The sequence below is a fragment of the Rhinopithecus bieti genome, unplaced genomic scaffold (genome assembly GCF_001698545.2).
Source record: "Rhinopithecus bieti isolate Rb0 unplaced genomic scaffold, ASM169854v2 scaffold_36417, whole genome shotgun sequence".
Lineage (NCBI taxonomy): Eukaryota > Metazoa > Chordata > Mammalia > Primates > Cercopithecidae > Rhinopithecus > Rhinopithecus bieti.
Window position 1 is genome coordinate 305,219 of NW_016815677.1, and position 22,754 is coordinate 327,972.

At 50.4% G+C, this 22,754-nt stretch overlaps 1 protein-coding gene and 1 long non-coding RNA gene across 4 annotated transcripts in view; both read left to right on the forward strand.

Moving 5' to 3' along the window:
- Positions 1-316: 316 nt before the first annotated feature.
- On the forward strand, positions 317-10,638 carry LOC108516209 (uncharacterized). The gene is made up of 5 exons (XR_001881740.1): positions 317-398; positions 6,599-6,676; positions 6,930-7,185; positions 10,085-10,221; positions 10,446-10,638. It is a non-coding gene; the product is annotated as an uncharacterized LOC108516209 (long non-coding RNA).
- A 9,955-nt stretch (positions 10,639-20,593) lies between these two features.
- The window catches only part of GRHPR (glyoxylate and hydroxypyruvate reductase), a 42,288-nt gene continuing 40,127 nt past the window's right edge, over positions 20,594-22,754 (forward strand). Inside the window, exons 1-2 of one of the 3 annotated variants that reach the window (XM_017853558.1) lie at positions 20,594-20,796; positions 22,445-22,549. In XM_017853558.1, coding sequence (XP_017709047.1) covers positions 20,714-20,796; positions 22,445-22,549 — 188 coding nt within the window. In that variant the 5' untranslated portion in view covers positions 20,594-20,713. The remainder of the gene's footprint in view (positions 20,797-22,444; positions 22,550-22,754) is intronic. The other 2 variants (XM_017853557.1, XM_017853559.1) reach the window with 2 other exon arrangements.

Below are 22,754 nucleotides of genomic sequence, written 5' to 3' on the forward strand. Positions count from 1 at the left end.
TAACTAGGTGTGCTGGCGTGCACCTGTAGTCCTGGCCACTCAGGAGGCTGAGATGGGAGGGTTGCTTGAGCCCAGGGAATTTGAGGCTGCAGCGAGCAATGATTGCACCACTGCACTCTAGCCTGGGGGACAGAGAAAGACCCTGTCTCAAAAAAGAAAAAAGGGAAAAAAAAATTGCATTCCTACTTAAAATTGCAATATTCCACCCCTGCCTCTCCAACTTCCCTTATTTTTTCCCTCTGTCCTTCTCACGTTCTAACATATTAATAATGTATCTCAATTTCATACCTTTTGTTTATGGTTTGGCTCACCCTACCAGAACGTGTGTCCCACGAGAGCAGTGATCCTGTCTGCTGTTTATGGATGTTCCCAGGGCTTAGGATGGTGCCTGACATACGGTAAGTTCTCAATAAGTATATGTTTGTGAATTTATGAATGAATAAAAGACAGAAACCACTACTGAAAGTTTAAAACCATGCAAAGCAATACCACTTATCATTTATGGATGAACACGCAGTTCAGGCTTGGGTTACCCCTGGTGACAGAGGTGGGGAACAGGATCAGGAAGGGGCACCCAAGAGTCTTCCAGTGTCCCTGTAAGATTTTATTTCCTAAGCAGGGCAATAGAGATGGAAATGTTTGCTATATTATTATCGACAAGTTTTGCATGGTAGAGAAATTTTACAGCTTGAAAAAAAAGGAACAGCAAACACCTGCAGCAGGTGTTAGAGTTTCCCAGGGTTTTTCCACATGACCTCATGGGACAAGGGGACTTCCTGTAAGCCCAGCTCAGAGCAAGGTGGGGCCTGGGATTGGGGGTTCTTCCAGAGCTCCCTAATGGGGGGGAAATTCCAGTCAGGCCAAGGGAGGAAGGGGCAGCCTAGGACGCCACCTCTTCTGGGTGAGATGGGGAGAGTGGGTCAGAATAAAGCCTGATCTTACACTGTCTTAGTAACAGTTCAACAAGTTCTAGCCCGTTGCCCAGGTAGAGCCGATTTATCACGACAGGGGAATTGCAGTAGAAAGAGTTTGATACATGTAAAGCCGGCTAAACAGGAGACTGGAACTTTATCATAACTTAAATCAGCCCCTCGAAAATTCAAAACTGGGCCTTTTAAGGATAATTCGGCCGGGCGCGGTGGCTCAAGGCCTGTAATTCCCAGCACTTTGGGAGGCCGAGTCGGGCGGATCACGAGGTCAGCAGATCGAGACATCCGGCTACACACGGTGAAACCCTGTCTCTACTAAAAATACAAAAAAAAAACAGCCGGGCGAGATGGCGGGCGCCTATAGTCCCAGCTACTTCGTGCGGCTGAGGCAGGTTGAAATGGCGTGAACCCGGGAGGCGGGAGCTTGCAGTGAGCTGAGACTCCGGCCACTGCACTCCAGCCCGGGCGACAGAGCGAGACTCCACCTCAAAAAAAAAAAAAAAAAAAAAAAAAGGATAATTCAGCAGGTATGGGACCAGGGAGTGAGGAGTGTATATTGGTCGGGTTGAAAATGAAATCATATGGGGGTTGAAGTAGATTCTTTTTCTTTTTTTTGGAGACAGAGTCTCCCTCTGTCACCCAGGCTGGAGTATGGTGGCGCAATCTCGGCTCACTGCAGCCTCTGCCTCCTGGGTTCAAGCAATTCTCCTGCCTCAGCCTCCCAAGTAGCTGGGATTACAGACATGCACTACCACGCCCACCTAATTTTTGTATTTTTATTAGAGATGGGTTTCACCATGTTGGCCAGGCTGGTCTCGAACTCCTAACCTCAAATGATCTCCCACCTCGGCCTCCCAAAGTGCTGGGATTACAGGTGTGAGCCACTGCGCCAGCCTGAAGTGGATTCTTGCTGTCTTCTCTTCCTGGGTGGGATCACAGAACTGGTTGAGCCAGATTACAGGCCTGGGTGACACCAGCTGGTGCATCAGAGTGCACTGCCAGTGCAGGGTCTGAGAAATACCTCAAGTGCCCATCTTAGGTTTTACAATCGCAATATTATCCCTAGGAGCAATTGGGAAGGTTCAAAATACTGCAGCCAGCTGCGCGACTCCTAAACCATAATTTCTAATCTTGCGGCTAGCTTGTTAGTCTTACAAAGGCAGTCTGGTCCCCAGACAAGAAGGGGTTTGTTTAGGGAAAGGGCTGTTAGCATCTTTGTTTCAAAGTTAAACTATAAACTAAGTTCAGCTTACGCCCAGGAATGAACAGGGCAGCTTGGAGGTTAAAGGCAAGATGGAGTTGGTTAGGTCAGATCTCTTTCTCTGTCATAATTTTTTTTTTTTTTTTTTTTTTTTGAGATGGAGTTTCAATCTTGTTGCCCAGGCTGGAGTGCAGTGTTGCGATCTTGGCTCACTGCAACCTTCGTCTCCCAGGTTCAAGCCATTCTCCTGCCTCAGCTTCCCAAGTAGCTGGGATTATAGACACCTGCCACCAAACCCAGCTAACTTTTCATATTTTAGTAGAGGCGAGGTTTCACCATATTGGCCAGGCTGATGTCGAACTCCTGACCTCAGGTGATCTGCCCGCCTTGGCCTCCCAAAATGCTGGAATTACAGGTGTGAGCCACCACGCCCGGCCGCTGTCATAATTTTCGAAAAGGTGATTTCATCTTCACCCAGGAGTGGGGACTTGCCGCTGGCTCCCCCTGTCAGACACGCTGCTGTGAGTCAGCTCTGGGTTCCGCTTTAGGACACCTGGGAGGTGTCCCCGTTCAGAATCTGATTTCCTGTTGGAAGCTCTCCCCAGAATTTCTCGCGACTCCAGTCTGCATCATGGCCCCACCCCATGAATAATGGGGAGAATAAATATGGACCCAGTTTTGTCTACATCACAGGGCTGCTGTGAGAATCAAAAAGGGTGAAAAAAACCTCCCTAACAGTAGAGACCAGAGTCTAACTGCAATTTTGCATTTTTTCTTAACCATCCCCCTGTTGTTTGATTGTGTTTGCCATTTTCTCTGCTATAAATAGCACTGCAATGAACATCTTTACCTGACTGCATGTGGGTGAAGGGAAAACTTCCCTTTTCCCTCTGAAGGTTCACTGAAAGTCAACTGGCAAAAGGCAGATTAGTAGGAGAAAAAGCATACACATTTACTAACATTCATGGGAGAGGATTACAGTGTGATTACCCCAATCTCCCAATGGGGTACAGAAGCTTATGTACTCTTTTTCCTAGAGGAGCCCAGAGATGGGGAATATAGAGCATTCTTTGGAGGAGCAGTAAATGAGTATTACGGAGAATGAATGGACCAGGGAGACAGAAATTAACTTGCAAATGGAATGAGTCTGAGAGGCAGACCTTATCTTGTGGAAAAGTCCATCCAGGTATGGTTGGACGTCTGACTTCTTTTCTTCCAGCTTCTTTTCTGCAGTGGATAATGGGGTAACAGAGGGCTAGAAGGCAAATGTGTTTCTTTCGGCAAGACGCTTTCTAGGTCAGATAAGGAAATTCCAGATAGTCCCTCCGAGCACTTGAGGGGTGAGAGGGAGAGAACAAGACAAGGTTAGAGAGACCTTGATGCTCAGGCTTATTTCTGAGGCCTTTTGATTTTCAAAAGCACTCAGCCTGCCCAAGCGCCATATTCTGAGGAATCATTTTCTGCACCCCAACACTTACATTTTTGGTTTGCTTTAAAAAAAATAATTTTTCTGGGATAAATCCCAGAGGAAATAATTGGTTAAAGTATGTAAATAGTTTCTATGGCTTTTCAACCTGATAATCGAAAGGATCAGAATCCTGTTCTAAAGAGTTCATGCGGCCAGTCACAGTGGCTAACACCTGTAATCCCAACACTTTGGGAAGCTGAGTGGAGGAAGTGGAGCACCTGAGGTCAGGAGTTCGAGACCAGCCCAGCCAACATAGTGAAACTCTGTCTCTACTAAAAATACACAAATTAGCCAGGCATGGTGGCACGTGCCTGTAATTCCAGCTATTCAAGAGGCTGAGGCAGGAGAATCGGTTGAACCTGGGAAGTGGAGGTTGCAATGAGCTGAGATTGCGCCACTGCATTCCAGCCTGGGCAACAGAGCAAGATTCCATCTCAAAAAAAAAAAAAAAACGAGTTAATGCACATGCAAAGTTTAAGGATGACTGTCTGGGAAACACAGACTTCAGAGGAATGGAATCAATGCTCTGAAATGGAGAAGTTAAGGTTTTACTTCTATAGGTAGAAACAAAGAAGTTTAGCAGGATTACTAAAGTTTAGCAGCCCTTTCCATACAAGGCTGGTTTATGAATTATAGCAATCTGACTGGTTGCAGCTTGTTCTTTTTCAGGAAAGGTATAGTCAACAATCTATCTTGAGTAAATTGATTGTCACAGATCCTTTGGTGCTATCTGGTCGGAGTCAGGTGCAAGAGAGGAAAGAAGGAAGTTAACCTACAAGGAGAGTCAGTAATTAGGAGAAAGGGGTCTTTCCTCCAGTGCCGTTTAGTCTTTTACAACATTTTACAAAAGAATGTAGGTGGGGAAAAGTTGATCTACAATCAGAGAAACAGGCTGTGGCTGCCTGTTATGTGACTCAGGCCCCACTTTTCTTCCAAGTCTCCAAATAAAATCCCAACAGGTTTGTAAGCAGACAGGGAGGGTCTTCAGGGACTATAGGCATTTCGTCAACCGGAGCAATAAGCCTGTTTGACAGCCTCCTGCTTTGCAGCTTGTTTATTCCCAAACCCTGTGTTGAATGTGGTCACCTCGTTGCTGGCACCAGCTCCTGACAGACCCAGACAACTTCTAGATCAAGCAGTCCAACCAGCAGCCCAGGACGGCTTTGAATGTGACCCAACACAAATTCATAAACCTTCTTTGAACATGATGAGATTTTTTTTGCAATTTTTTTTAGCTCATTAGATACAGTTAGTATTAGTGTATTTTATGTGTGGCCCAAGACAATTCTTCTTCTTCCAGTGTGGCCCAGGGAAGCCAAAAGATTGGACACCCCTGTTCTAGATGAACCTGTGTGCACATTCCTCATGACCACGCTGACCATGAGCTCCACCTCAGGAGGAGCCACACCTTCATCACCATCACAGGCAACCTGTGGGCTGGCACGGTGATGCCCCGCGTCTGCAGCCGCGGGCCCCTCGTCCCCTCCATCACTGCATAAAACCCTCCTGTCACTTTCCCTCAGGGAGACACTGCTTTGGAGAATCCTCGCAGGGCTCCTCTTACCTGTGACAAGTCATAAAACTCCTACTGATCCAAACCTGCGTTCTCGTGGAGAGCCGTTTGAGATTCACCAGGTGAATGAACCCCAGTTTCTTTCTGGGTATCAGGTCGAATGTGAATTACTTGTTTTCACAAGCTCTTGACATGTTCTGTCAAATTGCTGTTTCCCAGAGAGTAGACTCTAGTGACATACAAGTGTGTGGGACCATTGCATCTTATCCCAGGAGATCCACTCCTGATCTGGCATTATTCAAAATCTGCTGAATTCAAAACGGTCCTCTGCTTCCTGCTCACCAGGTCTGAAAATAAAAAAGAAGAAGGAAAGACTACACCTGACAAAAGAGAGGGGGAGACATTTGTATTAGTTTGCCAGTTTGAGGAAATGCCTTACTTGGCAATATTGTAAATCCAGTTTACAGCTCACTTGACAGCTTTGAAATGACTTATTTTTTGGCATACATTTTAAAACTCAGGAGAGCTGAGACAAAATGAGAGTTTATTAGTATTTAACATTTGATAAAATACCTTGAATATTTTAAATACTCATAAAATGCTATTATGCTGCACTTTATTTTATTTTATTTATTTTATATTTTGAGATGGAGTCTCGTTCTGTTGCTTAGGCTGGAGTACAGTGGCATGATCACAGCCTACTGCAGCCTCAACCTCCTGGGCTCAAGCAATCCTCCCACCTCAGCCTCCAGAGTAACTGGGACTATAGGCACCCGCCACCACACCCAGCTGATTTTTGTATTGTTAGTAGAGATGGAATTTTGCCATGTTGCCCAGGCTGGTCTCAAACTCCTGACCTCAGGTGATCCACCCACCTTGGCTTCCCAAAGTGCTGGGATTACAGGCATGAGCTACCATGCCCAGCTGACACTATACTATTTCTGCACGGCATTCTCCAGCATTGGGCACTATTATTTTGTTTTGTTTTTCACCCTAAACAAATAGGATGTCTAACTACCAAGTTTGTAGCTCCAGGCCTTGAGATCCATTTGTAAGAGTGGGGAAGAAGGAGGCAAAGTAATATATGTGCTAGCTAATAATTACATGTTCTGCTTATTAAGAATTTACTTTCTTTTTGGCTGGGCATGGTGGCTCACACCTGTAATCCTAGCACTTTGGGAGGCTGAGGTGGGTGGATCACCTGAGGAGTTCAAGACCAGCCTGGTCCAACATGGTGAAACCCCGTCTCTACTAAAAATACAAAAATTAGCCAGGCATGGTGGCACGCACCTGTAATCCCAGCTACTCAAGAGGCTGAGGCATGAGAATCGCTTGAACCCGGGAGGCAGAGGTTGCAGTGAGCTGAGATCGTGCCATTGCACTCGGTCTGGGCGACAGAGCAAAAAAAAAAAAAAAAATTTACTTTCTTCCAGGTCCTGTGCCAAGCACTTGTGTTATCTCATGTATCCTTGGATCCTTTTCTGTAGGTTCAGTTACCCCCGTATTACAGACAAGGAAACTGAGGTGCAGATCCCAGAGAGGAAGAGAAAGAGAGCACCATTCTGGTATGTAGCAGGGGGAGTCAGAGAACAAAAATCGGACTGACTGATAAGAGGCAGAGGCACTGGTGCGGGCTCTGTCCCCAGCTTCCAGCTCATCATTCAACCTTCTGGGCCTCGACTCTGCCCTAAGGAGAGGCTGAGGACCAGGTGATGGGCACCAATGTTTGGCTTCTTCACATCCCACAGGCCAGACCCCCTGGGCCTCACCTTCCAGTGAGGGAAGGGAGAGGTGACTGCCTTTTTTTTTTCTGCACAGAGCAGCAGGGGAGTCGTGACCTCCAGGGCTCAGCAGAGCATGAGCCTGGCCATTGCCAAGCGGCCCGCCCATCCGTGCTGTGGTTACACCGTCTTCATGCTGGTTGGGGAGCCCCGAGAACTCGGTTTTGGTTCATCCTCCAAACACGTGAACACGTGTTGAGCACTGACTGTGAATGCAGCAGCTGTGATGGGGGCTGAACTTAGGGCCAAGAAGCCAGGCTCCACTCCACTGTGACACCAGGTGTGGGGCTCGGGTAAGTCACCTCTGTGGCCTCAGACCGCAATTTCCTTATCTGTAAAATGGGGATGATGATGACTACCTCGGAGGGTTGTTGTGAGGCTTAAATGAGAAGATGGGCGTGGCTGAGGCCAGCACGGGGCCCTGTAAAGTGTGAGCAGAAAGGGGCTCTCCAGGTGCACTCCGGGGATGACTCAGGCGCCTGCTGGGGATGCTTACTGGCCCGGCACTGACGTCCAGAATGGACCACAGGGGAGAAAGTGGCAGGCTAGCAGGAGGGAGGCACTTTCACTAGGGGCCAGGAAGGGTCCTGGGAGGGCTTCCTGGGGGAGGTAGTGTTTGCACCGAATGAAAACTGGTTCTATTCAGTGATGAGACTTGCTGCCTGCAACCAGAACTTCCATTTAAAAACTGGACAGAAGACTTCCCCCAGGAGGTAACTTCAGACTGACTCCTGCACCCAGAGAGGGCATCCTTAGAGCATCTTGGGGGAAATCCACCCATCCCTATGTATTTTATTTATTAGAATCCCTACCCCTGAATGCCCTCGCAGGACCACCAGGTTCCTGGTGCTGTCACCAAATACCATCTGGAAGCCTCCTCATTCCACAGGTGATTGTGAAAATAAGTCCTTAAATGTTTCATTTTGTTTTTTTCCCCTGAAATAAAACCAAATGTAATGACTAAGAAAAGCTCCACTTCTACCTCCAGGGCGCCGCTCCCTCTGGTGGAGGGTTGGCTCCTGACTTAGACACTTTCTATATATGAATTACAGGGAAAGGGAGGCCTGGGAGCAGGTCCGGGGCAGCTCCTCCTGGCCAGCTGGGCGGCTGCCTGGGATGCCCTGCAGGCTCTCAGGGGCTGCCAGGACGCCTGGCTTCTGCCTGAAGTGAGTAGCTCTCAGTCCCTATAGGCCACACCTCTGCGGCATCAGGAGAGGGCTTGGGAGCACACAGCGGCTTTGGTCTTTCTCCTGAGAGCAATGAGGAGCCATGGAATGTTGCAGGCAGGGGAAGGACAGGACTAGATTTGCTTTTTAGAGGAGACCCTTGGGCGATCCCAGGAGATCAGGTTGGAGGAGGCAAGGCTGGAGGCCAAGAGGTCTGGGCAGGGCCTGCAGGGAGGGGAGGAGGGAAAGGAAGAGGGGCCCACTAAAGGGTGTGGAGTAGCTCCCTGGGCTGCCCCTTGTTGGTCATGGCTCTGCCCTGGAGCCCAGGCCTGATGTCCACCTTGGGCCTGAGTTCCTGCAGGTGCAGCTACATGGGGTCTGAGCTGGCACAGCTATGTGGGGCCTGTTCTGGGCTAGTGACTCACTTCTGAACAGCTTTGGCAGAATGAGGCAGTTTTCCCTTTCACAAAATTCATCACAGTTCAAGCCTTTGGCCCCAAACAGTGGCAGATGCCAGAGGGATTTCCTGAGGTGGTTGATGGGACTTTTGCTGAAATGGTAGCACGAACTTCACCTGGGCCTGCAGGGAGCCATCCCCTGCCTCCATCCCCTTGCTCCTCCTTGGCCTGTCCTAAAGCAGGGATGGGACCTTGGTCCTTATACAGGGCAACCTTGGCCTTCAAGCAGCATGCCTGAGCTCCTCCCTCAGGTTCTGCTCAAACGCTTCTTCCTCAGAACCTGCACGCCCCGCCGGGTCGTCACGTAGCAAGGCCCATGCCTCCTCCTCCAGGACGCTGCACTCTGCCCAGATCTCCTTGGATGATGCTAGCTCATGGGATGTGGGGAGTGTGGAAGCCCAGCTTCCTTGCTTGGAGTGGGGTTTCGATTACCCTGAGATGTAACTTACGTTCCAGAGCGGCCCTTGGGATCGCAATGAAGCATCTCCCTGCTGGACTTGGCCAGACATGGACTGTTAGTCTTCCTTCCCTCCCCTCTCCTGCTTCCCACTCCTTTCCTGGTTTAATCTGGGGGCACTTCCTTAATACATCACTTGCTCACAAATCCTCCGCAGAGAGGCTGCTTCTGGGGACCTGACCAAAGACACAGCTTCCAGGGGTCACTCCTGCTGTTTCTCAGCTTGGACAGATCCTCCTTGACTGCACCCCTGTAAAACAGAATGCAACGCAGAGCTCCTGGGGGGAGCTCTCCTGGGGGGAAGCTTCCTGAGGTCCCATGACGCCTCGGCAGGCCCTGTTCCTGGGGCCTCAGTCCTAGGAGGTAGCCCTCCCCTTGGCTCCACCCACAGTTGAGTCTTTGCACACAAAGTTGTTCTGCCCACCTTGGCTCTTGACTCCACCCCCACCTCACAGCCTCTCCAGGCCTCCGTGGCTCCATCTGTACAATGGGGGCACAGGCTCTGCCCCTGTGAGTGGTGGTGTGACTCTGGTTCTGGATTCCTGCTCCCAACCTCACCCTGCGGTAGCTGAGCCAGCACATCTGGAAAAGAGGAGCCCAGCTTGTTCAAGAATGAACAGTTGGGTCCTGGCTCAGAGAATCAACCATTCTGGCTGTTACAACTCGTTACTAAATCCCAGCTATGCCCTGAGAAGGATTAAGGAAGCTGCTCCGGTGAAAACTCCCCAGCAGAAAGAACGCACTCCCTCCCAGGGGGCCCTAGAAATCCGACCACGGCAATCTTCTCCTGGCAATCTCCAACCAATGCACATTCCGGGTATTTGCATGCCAGAGGGCCAGCTGGGCATCTGCGCGATCGGCCAGTGCCTGGCAGAAAAGCGGCCCGAGGTGCTAGCTTTCGGATTCACCGCAGGACTTCAGGTAGTGCCAGCTGCTGAGGGAGCTTTGTTAGGCTGCGTTGCCCCACGGAGGAAACCTGAGGCTGGATGGCAAGAAGCCTGGACAGGGTGCTGCTCTGCCTTGAACCTGCTGGTGACCCAGGCAGGACACTGTCCCCTGTTAACCCTCAGCTTTCCCACTTAAAAACTGGGAATGGTATCCCCATTTACAGGGATTTACTCACTTACACAGAATATGTCTATGGAGTGTTCGCCGTGTGGGGACCCAAGCTGGGCACTGGAACCATGAAAAGGCTTGAACCCTACCCTGTCCTTGCCCTGTGTCGCTCCCGGGCTTGAAGCTGAGAAGGTAAAAGGAGAGGGTCAGAGGGAGAAGTGGGGTATGTATGTGGGGTCACGTTAGCACAAAGCCAGAGGCCTGCCGCCGTGATGCCTTGAGGCTATGGGTGAATAAGCAGATGTAGCCGAAGGAGCCACTGGGGTTGGCTGGCAGGTCAGGACAGGGCAGCCATCAGGGTTGTGGTCACATGCTTCAGTGTTACTGTCTTAATCTATTTTCTGCTGTTACCACAGAATACCACAGACTGGGTAACTTGTACAGAAAAGAACTTTATTTGGCACATGGTTCTGGAGGATGGGAAGTCCAGAAAAATAGTGCCAGTAACTGCAGACAGTCCTCCCGTGACAGAAGGCATCACATGGCCAGCATGTACACAAGACAGAGCGAGAAATGGGGCCAAACTTATCCTTTTATCAGGAGCTCACTCTTGCTGTAAGTAACCCACTCCTACAATAGCTGCATGAATCTCTTCATGAGGGCCGAGACCCTCATGACCCAATCACACAAAAGGACCCATTTCTCAACACTGTCGTCACAATAGCAGTCACATTTCTCTTTTTCTTTCTCTTTCTTTCTTTCTTTCTTTCTTTCTTTCTTTCTTTCTTTCTTTCTTTCTTTCTCTCTCACTCTTTCTTTCCCTCCCTTCCTTCCTTCCTTCCTTCCCTTCCTTTCCTTCCCTTCCCTCCCTCCCTCCCTCCCTCCCTTCCTTCCTTCCTTCCCTCCCTCTTTCTTTCTTTCCTTCTTTTCTTTTCTTTTCTCTTCTTTTCTTTCTTGATGAAGTTTCATTCTTGTTGCCCAGCCTGGAGTGCATTGGCACCATCTTGGCTCACCGCAACCTCCGCCTCCCAGGTTCAAGCGATTCTCCTGCCTCAGCCTCCTGAGTAGCTGGGATTACAGCTGTGAGCCACCATGCCCAGCCGCATGAGCTTGGGAGAGGACATTTCAACATGAGTTTTGGAGAGGACATTCAAACCACAGCAGTTACCTTCACCTGGATTTGAGTCCAGCTCAAGCGTGGTGACCTTGGGCAGGTCCTTCAGGCAGAAGGACTTGAGGCTGTCTGAGCCGCAGTTGTCTTGACTTGAAAGTGGGAATCCTGGCCGGGCACGGTGGCTCACGCCTGTAATCCCAGCACTTTGGGAGGCCAAGACAGGCAGATCATGAGGTCAGGAGATCGAGACCATCCTGGCTAACACGGTGAAACCTCATCTCTACTAAAAATGCAAAAAAAGTATCCTGGCGTGGTGGTGGGTGCTGTGGTCCCAGCTACTCAGGAGGCTGAGTGAGAATGGCCTGAACCCAGAAGGTGGAGCTTGCAGTAAGCTGAGATTGAGCCACTGCACTCCAGCCTGGGTGACAGATCCATCTCAAAAAAAAAAGAAAGTGGGAATCCTAACAGTGCCCACTTGAAGGCTTGTTGTAGGGTGAACATCACATAGTTTGAAGCCCGACACTGTCTGAGTAGGGGTGGTTCCCTCGCCCCTCTGAATCTTCCAGGCTGGGGCCCTCTGCTCCCCATAAGAGCAGACTGAGGGGCTGAGAAAGGGGCAGGTGGCTTCCTGTGTGGGGTGCAAGGCTGCAGCAGGCTGAGTCTGGAGGCAACCCAGGTCTGCTGATGAGCTGGGAGAACTGGGTGGCCTTCTTCCCCACCCCCGCTGCCCTGGGAGGCTGGCCTCTGGACAGCCTGGGAGTAGGTCCTGCTATGCCTCCCTTCCTTACTCAGGGAGGCCTGGCCCCCCACCCCGCCTGCAGCTCTGCATACTCACCCTGCCCCCAGGGCCACACCTCACTGGGAGCCAAAGTCTGAGCACATTTCTCAAGGGTCTGGGCTGGCCAATGGGTCCCGACTGGGCTCTCTGCTACCCTCTGTGGCCAGTTGCTCATATCCTTTGTATGGGAGCATCAGCTTCCAGCCATCAGACAAAAGCCCAGGCAGGGCCTGGTGAAAGCCACACTGGGCCTTGCTTGCTGTGCGTCATCAGAAAATGTTCTCCCTGTCTGGGCTTCAGTTTCCATATCTGTATAATGGGCTTCCAGCATGTGCCCTGCCCCACCCCTCACCAAGCACAGACCAGAGGTAGGGCCCCCTCAAAGAGGAGAGAGTCGGTCAGATGATCTCTATTCAAACCCAGTTCTGCTCCTTACCAGCTGTGTGACCGTGGGCAAGTCCCTCCACTGCTCTGAGCCTCAGTTTCTTCATCTGTAAATTGGGAGTCCTAAAATCAACTTCACTGGCCTTTGTGGGGATTAAACGAACTCTTGTGTGTGGAGCGCCTGGCACGGATCACTCACTCACTCAGCGCAGGTTCCCTTCCCTTGGGGTCGCTCTCCACCTCCTTACTCCCTGATCTGGCCTCATCTTCCACTGTGCATCTCAGCTGCTGCCGCTTCTCCTCCCTTTGGCGATTCCCACGCCCTCCAGCCTCTAGGCCTTTGCTCACCATTTGTTCTGCCAGGAATGCCTTTTCTACCTCTCACAGTCCTACCATTCCAAAGCATATTGTCTTCATTGCTCAGCTCAAATGCTGCCTTCTCCAGGAAGGCTCTCTGAGGAGCTCTGTGCCAGCAGACAAAAACACTGATACAGGTGCATCAGAAGGGGCATCTCTCTGCCCTCATCTCTCTACCTTCTTCAGCCAGGATCAGACTCAAACATGGACATTTTTCTCCCCCACCTCGCAGTACACAAAAGTGCCCACTAGGTGGTGATAGAATGACGAAGTCCCCGTGGGGATGGGCGATAAGGGAGGCCAACAAGGCAACCCCTGCATCACTCGTTCGTTTATTTAAAGAGCATTGACCAAGCACCTGCGTGGTGCCAGACTGTGGGGCAACCCAGCAGCAAGGCTCGACTCTCAAGGAGCTTATGTTCTAGTCTGGGGAGGCTGCACTGGCGGGAGACACAAAAACAAGGAAATAAATAAAGCAGGAAAAACGCGGGACAGAGATGAAGGTTACACAGAAAATGCTGGCCCGGGATCACCTGAGGCCAGGAGTTCGAGACCAGCCTGGCCAACATGGTGAAACCCCATCTCTACAAAAAGTACAAAAATTAGCCAGGCATGGTGATGTGCACTGGGAGTCCCAGCTATTTGGGAGGCTGAGGTGGGAGGATCCCTTGAGACTGGGAGGCAGGGGTTGCAGTGAGCTGAGATTTCACCACAGCACTCCAGCCTGGGTGACAGAGTGAGACCTCTGTCCAAAAAAAAAAAAGAAAAAAAGGAAGGAAAGGAAAAGAAAGGAAAGGAGGAAGGGAGGAAGGGAGGAAGGGAGGAAGGGAGGAAGGAAAGAAGGAAGGAAGGAAGAAGGAAAGAAGGAAGGAAGGAAGGAAGGAAGGAAGGAAGAAGGAAGGAAGGAAGAAGGAAGAAGGAAAAAAAGAAAAATTCCGGCCCCTGAGTGCATCCAGCCTTATGACTGAGCATTTTTCAGTGCAGGAGCCACCTTGGAACCTGAGAGACCAACAAGCGGATATTCTCAAAGTGCGTCTTGGACCAGCAGCAGTAGCAGCACCCAGGAACTCAAAGGAAATGCAGGTTCTCCAGCCCTTGCCAAACACACTGAATCAGATCTGCATTTCAGCAAGATCCCCAGTAAATGCCTTTCAAGATTTTAAAAGTAGAGCTCTGCCCAAGTCCAGAGCTAGGGACAAATGACACCCACAAGCCAAATCTGCCACCTAGTTTTTGTATGAATCCCCATGCTAAAAAATGGGCTGCTCAGAAAAAAAAAAAAAAAAGAAAGAAAGAAAATCTAGAGAATATTTTGTGATAAATAAAAGACATGCAAATTCAAATTTTAATGGCCATAAACAAAGTTTTATTGGAACCCGGCTGCACCCTTTGTTTATGTATTGTCTATGGCTGCTCTTGTGCCAGAATGGTGGCGTTAAGGAGTGGCAACAAAGCCAGTATGGGCCACAGTGTTAAAATATTGACTCCCCGGCCCTTTGAAGAAAAAGTCTGCTAGTCCCTGCTCTAGTGCATCTTCCTCACACTTTATGAATGAAGAATCAGGGCCCTGTGGGAGAGGGACAGTATCCTGTTCAAGGCATCATGGGAGCTCGGCATTCTGTACATGCTCAGCGTCCTGTTTCCACAGGCTCAGGCCTTAAGAGGCTGAAAGCCCCTACTTTTTCTGTGTCTTGGGTTGGCCCAGGGTGGAAACCCAGGTTCCAGGCTGTGAGGAAGTCCAGGACACACAGAGAGGTCATGTGTAGGTGTTCAGGCCAACAGCACAGCCGGGGGCCCAGCTGACAGCCAGCGTCAGTGACCAGAGGTATGAGTGAGGAAGCCTTCCGATGACTCCAGGCCAACTCCTATGTGACTACAGCTACAACCGCACGAAAGAGCCTGAACGAGAACCACTGGCTGAGCCCAGTCAACCCTGGAACCAGAAGAGATGATAATGCCATCCAGCCTTGAGACTTGTTTGGAGGGTGACGGGGCCAAGAATGACACCCACCGCCCCAGAGGCTGGGGGACTGGCAGGTGTGTCTTAGGGTTCGGGGGTGGGATTGAAGGTCATCCCGAGGAGGATCCTTTTTGAGTGTGTTAAGGTGTCTGTGTCCGTGTGGACGAGCTGTCAGAATGGGCTGGGGGATGCGGTCAGGGACCATTCCCATTCCCAGGACCTGGGCGTCCTGATCATCCATGCTAGGTCTGTTCCATGTTGGCCACACTGTTCCAGGCAGGTGCCTTTGGTCACACAGACTGGTCTCTGATCCTGGTCTGATGTGTGTACTCTTGGGAGCCTGGACGGGGCAGTCTCAATGCAGAAATGACCTCTTCAATACTTGGTGCAGTTCCTATATGAAATGCCCAATATTATGAGCCACCCAGGCCTGGGTCAGCTGCTGACTGGCTGGAGGAAGTGCATGGGACCATGTGAGGCCACGGCAGCCCCAGGGTTTGCAGTCAGAGGGACCTGCGTCTGAATCCTGGCTCCCCCGCTTACAAGCTGTTTGACCTTGGTGAGGTCAGATCATCTTTCTAAGCTTCAGTTTCTTTAGCCACACGATGGGTATAACACTTACCCTTGAGGGTTATTGCGATTGTCAAACAAGGCAGCGTTTGCATGGGCTCTGGGCCATGCTAGACATTCATCAGGCACTTAAGCTATGGGGGAGAGAAGCGAGGGGCTCAGGCTCTGGAGCCAGTGGGTTTAAACTCCACTCTACCACTAACAAGATGTTATTAAAACCTACTGTGTGCTTCAGTTTCCTCATCTGTAACATGGGGATAATAATAGTACCTGCCTCCTGGCTTGTGGAGAGGACGTGCTATATATAGTGCTTACAACAACACAACACATATATATGGGTACTTCACAAACACGAATCCATTCAAGGAAACCAACCCTGGGTGCCCTGGGATGGCCGTTGGTCAGAGACACAGAAGCTGAAGCCAGCTTAGGATAAGCGGAGGGGCCCAGGCCTGCCCTTGGCTCCGCTGACCTCACTTCTGTTCCAGCGCTGTTCAGTTACCTGCTCCTAGGCCTGGGAGGCCCAGTGGACAACACAGTGACCTCTTCTTCACTGATGTGATCTGAATCCATTCTGCTCCGTGAGGGCCCAGATGAGGGAACTGGCATGATATTCACAGAGAGGCGACATCACCCGCTGAAGATCACACAGCAAGTCCCTGGGCCACCTGAATCCTGGCCACAGCTCCACCCTGCTACCCCCTCTCTTAAGTAACACATTAATAAGTATCTTACCCTCAGACCATTATCTGTGCTGCCTGGCTAGGGAGCATTTCTGAAACACATCAAACATTGACAAAAGGAGGTGTTTTTCTGTCCTCAGGCCAGGCCCTTTGGCCTCTGTTAACCAGTGAGTGTCCTCTGTTAATCCTGAGCCCAGCTGCTCCCACACATAAGGACAAACAAGGGCACTGGGCACGGGAGAAACCTGTCCACCAGGGCCAGGAGGGGACGCGGAAGGTTAGTGGGTCCCCTCCCCCAAAGCAATGCACACAGCTGGGGCTCAATAAGTGCTACTGGGTGGTAGGAATGGAACCAGCTGAGGGCACAGGAAGAGGGATCTGCTAAGCAGAGGAAGCCTGACCTGGGCTTCATTGGGTAAAACCAGTCATCATAATAAGTAGCTGGCATTTTGGGAGCTCTTAATAAGTTCCAGACACTGCCCTGAGCACTGAACATGGTCACTCACTAATGTTTCCATGTTTCACCATCCGTAGGGTGCGTATGTTGCTCTCCCCAGTCTACAAACAGGAAGCTGAAGGCAAGAGCGATGAAGTCATTTGCTTAAGTCACACTATTACCAAAAGGCCGAGCTTGGATTCACACCCAGCATCCTGGCTCCAGACCCAAGCTCTCAACCACCATGCAAGCCTGTGGGAGTGGGAGGGGTGAAATGTAAGAGTGAGGGGTGACTTCTAGGTATTGGCTTGGGGTGGCTGTCCCTTTGATGGATATGCGGGAGGGGCACAGGTGTCAGGTAGGGTACTGGGAAGAAGGTGGATGAATTGGGTTGGCAGGTGTTGAGTTCCAGATGCCTGGGGATGCTCAGGTGGAGGAGGCAGGAGAGAGGCGGCTTATGGCGCTGAGGCTGGGTGAAGGGAGCTGGAGCTGCTCACTCCAGACTCATCAGTGTAGAAGTGCAGCCTGGGAGACACCTGAGCAATGAAGGGGCAAGGCCACAGCTAAGGCAGGGGAATTGATATTTAGTGTGCAAGGACTCAAAATGACAGCAAGAAGTGTTTTGGAGACCATTATTATTATTATTATTATTATTTTTTTTTTTTTGAGAAGGAGTCTCGCTCTGTCACCCAGGCTGGAGTGCAGTGGCCAGATCTCAGCTCACTGCAAACTCCGCCTCCCGGGTTTACGCCATTCTCCTGCCTCAGCCTCCCGAGTAGCTGGGACTACAGGTGCCCGCCACCTTGCCCGGCTAGTTTTTTGTATTTTTTTTAGTAGAGACGGGGTTTCACCGTGTTAGCCAGGATGGTCTCGATCTCCTGACCTCGTGATCCGCCCGCCTCGGCCTCCCAAAGTGCTGGGATTACAGGCTTGAGCCACCGTGCCCGGCCCATTATTATTATTATTATTATTATTGAGATAGAGTCTCACTCTGTTGCCCAGGCTGGAGTGCAGTGGTACAATCATAGCTTATTGTAACATTGAACTCCTGGGCTGAAGTGATCCTCCTGCCTCAGCCTTCTGGGACTCAGCCACCACAACCAGCCAATTTTTAGATTTTTCTGTAGGGATGGGGGGTGGGGAGGGGCCTCCCTATATTGTCCATGATGGTCTTGAACTCCTGACCTCAATTAGTCCTCCGGCCTTAGCCTCCCAAAGTGCTGGGATCACAGGAATCAGTCACCACATCTGGCCAAGTGCTATTTTTATTTATTTATTTCACTTCATTGATTTATTTTTGAGACAGAGGTTTGTTGTTGTTGTTGTTGTTGTTGTTGTTGTTGTTGTTTTTGAGATGGAGTCTCGCTCTGTCACCCAGGCTGAAGTGAAGTGGTGTGAACTCGGCTCACTGCAACTTCCACCTCCTGGGTTCAAGTGATTCTCCTGCCTCAGCCTCCTGAGTAGTTTGGATTACAGGTACCTGCCACCATGCCCAGCTAATTTTTTTGTGTTTTTAATACAGATGGGGTTTCACCATGTTGGCCAGGCTGGTCTCGAACTGCTAAACTCAGGTGATCCACCCGCCTCAGCCTCCCAAAGTGCTGGGATTACAGGCATGAGCCACTGTGCCTGGCCAAGTGCTATTTTTAAATGAATGTTTTCTTTATTTTGAGAATAGATAATAAATGCACAATAAATTCACTCCCAAAGGGTGAAAATTGTATCTCCTACTCTGTCCCCCTTCACCAGTTCTTCTCCCCAGAGACAGCCACTGTCCCCAGTTTCTTCTTTCTTCTTTCTTTTTCTTTCTTTTTTCCTTTTTTTTTTTTTTTTTTTTTTTTTTTTTTTTTTTTTTTTTTTTTTATTGTTAGAGACAGGGTCTCACTCTGTTGCCCAGGCAGGACTGCAGTGGCACAATCACAGTTCACTGCAGCCCCAGCCTCCCAGGCTCAAGCAATCTTCCTACTTCAGTTTCCTAAGTAACAGGGACTACAGGTGCACACCACTACGCCTGGGTAATTAAAAAAAAAAAAATTTTTTTTTTTTTTGAGACACGGTCTCGCTATGTTTCCCAGACTTAAACTCCTGGGCTTGAGCAATGCTCCTGACTCAGCCTCCCAAAGTGCTGGAATTACAAACCATGAGCCACTGTGCCCGGCCTGTTCCCAAAGAAACAAGAAAGATGTTTCTTGTACATCTTTCCAGAGATATTTAACACACAGGAATAGGCGATCAGGCGTCGTGGCTCATGCCTGTAATCCCAGAACTTTGGAAGTGGATTGCTTTGAGTCCAGGAGTTCGAGACCAGTCCAGTCAACATAGTGAAATCTGTCTCTGCGAAAAATACAAAAAATTAGCTGGGTGTGGTGGCACATGCCTGTGGTCCCAGCTGCTCAGGAGGCTGGGGTGGGAGGATCACTGGAGCCCAGGAGGTGGAGGTTGCAGTGAGCCAAGTTCGCACCACTGCACTCCAGCCTAGATAACAGACTCAGACCCTGTTAAAAAAAAAAAAAAATAGGCATATACTTTCTCCTATAAATGGTAACTAACATATGCACTTTGCATCACCCTGTTTTCTCACTGGACAGAACATCTTGGAGATCATTCCACACTGGTACGCACAGGGCTGACTCACTCTTTTGATTGATGCAGAATATTTCACTGTAGGAATGAAGCATATGTAATGAACAGTCCACTACGAATGGACCTTTAGGTTGTTTCCCGTATTTTACTATTCCAACAATGCCACAATGAAGAGCCTTTGGCAGACAGCATTTTGCACATGTGTGAATACATCTGTAAGGTAAATTCCTAAAAGCAAAATTTCTGGGTCAAAAAAGATGTGCAGTCTAAATTTTGATAGCTACTGCCAAACGTTTTTTATTGAAGTTGCTTGATTTACACTCCTACCAGCAACGTATGAAAGCACCTGTTTCCCCAATGTATCATTTTTTACATTGGTATCTTGCTGTAATTTTAATATGCAGTTCTTTTTTGAGTCAAATTGGGCACTTTTCATCTTTTTTTTTTTTTTTAGACAGAGTCTTGCTCTGTCACCCAGGCTGGAGTGTGCAGTGGTGGGATCTCGGTTCACTGCAACCTCCATCTCCTGGACTCGAGCAATTTTCCTGCCTCAGCCTCCTGAGTAGCTGGAATTACAGGCATGTGCCACCATGCCCGCCTAATTTTTGTATTTGCAGTAGAGACAGAGTTTCACCATGTTGGCCAGGCTGGTCTCAAACTCCTGACCTCAAGTGATCTGCCTGCCTCAGCCTCGCAAAGTGTTGGCATTACAGGCATGAGTCACCGTGCCCGGCCATACATTTAAAAGCCATTTCCTTTTCTGTAAACTGTACATTGGTATCCTTTGCATATTCAGATAAGCTGGGCATCTTTGTCTTAGGAACTATTTGTGCAATAAGGAAATTAACCCATTGTCTATAAAATGAGTTGCAAATATATGGTATTTTTTCCGGTTTGTTGTCTTATGATTTTGTGTGTGTTTTTTTTTTTTTAGATAAACATAAGCCTGTAGCACCTGGTATTTCCAGGCAGTCTCCCATATACGCCCTAACCAGGCTTAGTTTCGAAGATCAGATGCATTCAGGATGGTACGGTTAATTTTTTAATGGAGAATTAGTTGTATTCTTATGGCTTCTGGGTTTCACACACATAGTATATCAGTTATTGATTGCTGCATAAAGAATTACTCCAAAATTGAACGGCTGAGAGCAACAGCAGTCAGTGCATTATCATCTCTTATGGATCCGGGGTTGACTGGGCTCTGGGCTCAGCCAGTGATTATCCTAAAGGCTCTTTCGTGCGGTTGTAGCTGTAGTCACATAGGAGTTGGCCTGGAGTCATCGGAAGGCTTCCTCACTCATACCTCTGGTCATTGACGGTGGCTGTCAGCTGGGCTCCCGGCTGTGCTGTTGGCCTGAACACCTACACATGACCTCTCTGTGTGTCCTGGACTTCCTCACAGCCTGGAACCTGGGTTCCTACCCTGGGCCAACCCAAGAGACAGAAAAAGTGGGGGTTTCAGTCTCTTAAGGCCTGAGCCTGCGGAAACAGGACCCTGAGCGTGTAGAGAAACCAGGCGTCCCATGAGGCCTTGGACAAGATACTGCTCCCTCTCCCCCGGGGCCCTGATTCCCCAGTGGCACGAGGCACACACCCCCTGCCAGCCCCCCCACACAAGGACACTATGTCCGGTCACTGTGACTGTCACTCCCCGAGCACGCGCAGTCACAGCCCAGCCGCAACCGCGCACTCCCGCAGGCGAAGCCACACCCGCCTGCGCACGTCGCGCGGCGTTTCTCCCGCCCACTCCAGCCTGGCCCCGCCCCGGCCCAGGTCCATTCCAGGATCAGATTCCGTCCAGCCAGGTGTGAGTCGGCGGATGAGACCGGTGCTGCTCATGAAGGTGTTCGTCACCCGCAGGATACCCCCCGAGGGCAGGGCCGCGCTCGCCCGGGCGGCAGAGTAAGAGCCCCGCGCCCCGTAGGGGAGGGACGGGGCGGTCCCGGGGACCGGAGAGCCGGGCGGGGCGTTTGGGCCTTGTGGCCGGCTGGGGCGGGCTTGGAGTTTTGGGGAGGCTCGGAGAAAGTTATCTGGGGCCCAGTTCTCTCCAGAACTCTTAAGACGACGCTGGGACCTGCAGTTCCGGCTTTGGAGAGGGTAGATTGTCCCTGAGGCAAGGTCCAGGCTAATTCTCCACGCTCCCACAGGGCACGTGGGGTCAGGAACGTGGCGGTCACTGACCTGGCCCCTTGGACATTTGGCAGGGGCCTTTGATGACTCTTCTTCTTTATATTTACTTATCTTTATTTATTTTTTTCTTTTTTTGAGACAGCCTTACTCTGCTGCACGGGCTGGAGTGCAATGAATGGCCCGATCGATCGTGGCTCACTGCAGCCTCGACTTCCTGGGCCCTATCAGTTCTCCCACCTGAGCCTCCCGTGTAGCTGGGACTACAGGTGCAAACAATCACCACCGGTTAATTTTCTGATTTTTTTGTAGAGATGGGGGTCTCACTTTGTTGCTCCGGCTGCTGTCAAATTCTTGGGCTCAAGCGATCCTCCTGCCTCAGCTTCCCAAAGTGTTGGAATTATAGGTGTGAGTCACCATGACCGGCCTGAAGACCCTTTTAATTAATTTATTTATTTTTAAGACAGGGTCTCACTCTCATCCAGGCTAGAGTGCAGTGGCGCAATTATACCTCACGGCAGCCTCAACCTCCTGGACTCAAGCGATACTTCCACCTCAGCCTTCCAAGTAGCTGGGACTACTACAGGCATGCACCACCATGCCTGGCTAATTTTTTATTTTCTGCAGAGACGAGGGTCTCACTGTGTTGCCCAGGCTGGTGTTCAACTCCCGTATGAAGGGATCCTCCCACCTCAGCCTCCCAAAGTTCTGGGATTACAGGCATGAATCACTGCACCTGGCCCACCCTTGCTAAATGGAACCCTTTTTGTGGGCCAACCTTACCAGGTGCTTCATATACATAACCTTTTAATCCTGGCAGCACTGTGAAGTCAGTATTATAATTCCTATTGCACAAATTGAAAACTGGAGGCTGGACTTAGGGTTAAGTTCCTTCCCAAAGCCACGCAGCTCCCAGGTGGAGGAACTCCTGGGAGTTCTGCATCTGACTGCTGTCTGATCACTGCATTTGATCAGATTTGCGTTTCCAGTGTTAGATAGGAATAGGATGCAACCCAGCCTCAGCAGCCAGTTCTAGGGGCAGATGAGATTTTCACATTTTTTTCACTGCAACAAAACCTTTGCCAAGGACCCGCTGTGTAGAGCAGGAGAAGGCGAAAGGCAGCAGCCGCGCTCATGGTAACAGTAGCTCACACGGTATCCTGCTCATGGGGAGGTGGATGAAGTGGTCAGTGCCCCGGGCTCCGTAGGAGGTGTGAGTAGCTATCCTGTGTCCTGCCACATAGAGGCTCCACACGTGCTGGCTGTACTGAATTCCATGGCAAGGGCCAGGAGGCATGGTGCACCACTGGGACAAATATCCGGTTCCCATGAGCTGCCGTGGAAGCGTTGGGTGGCCTTGACCTTATCTGTCCTGGCCCAGTCCAACTATGAGAGTTTTCTATTTCATGGACTCCACGGACAGGAAGAGATGCAACAGGCCATTGAATCCAGACCCCCCACCTGAGGCACACCCTGCCCCTCACGGGCCTTCCCTGCAGTTGGCTGCCCGCTTGGCCGCCCAGCCCTTGTGAGTGTGGGAAAGCTCTTCTCTGTGCTGACCTGAGAGCTGTCTCCATGCCTTCCCCCTTGCAGCTTAGGCTCTGCTCGGGGGCCCCTCAGCCCTCCAGCTGTCACCTGCTCTCTCGGGACAGTTCTGAGGCCACCTCTGCCTGACCCTGCCTCCCCTCAGCCAGCCCCGGGCAGCCTGAGGCCAGGGCCATCAGAGGCCAGGG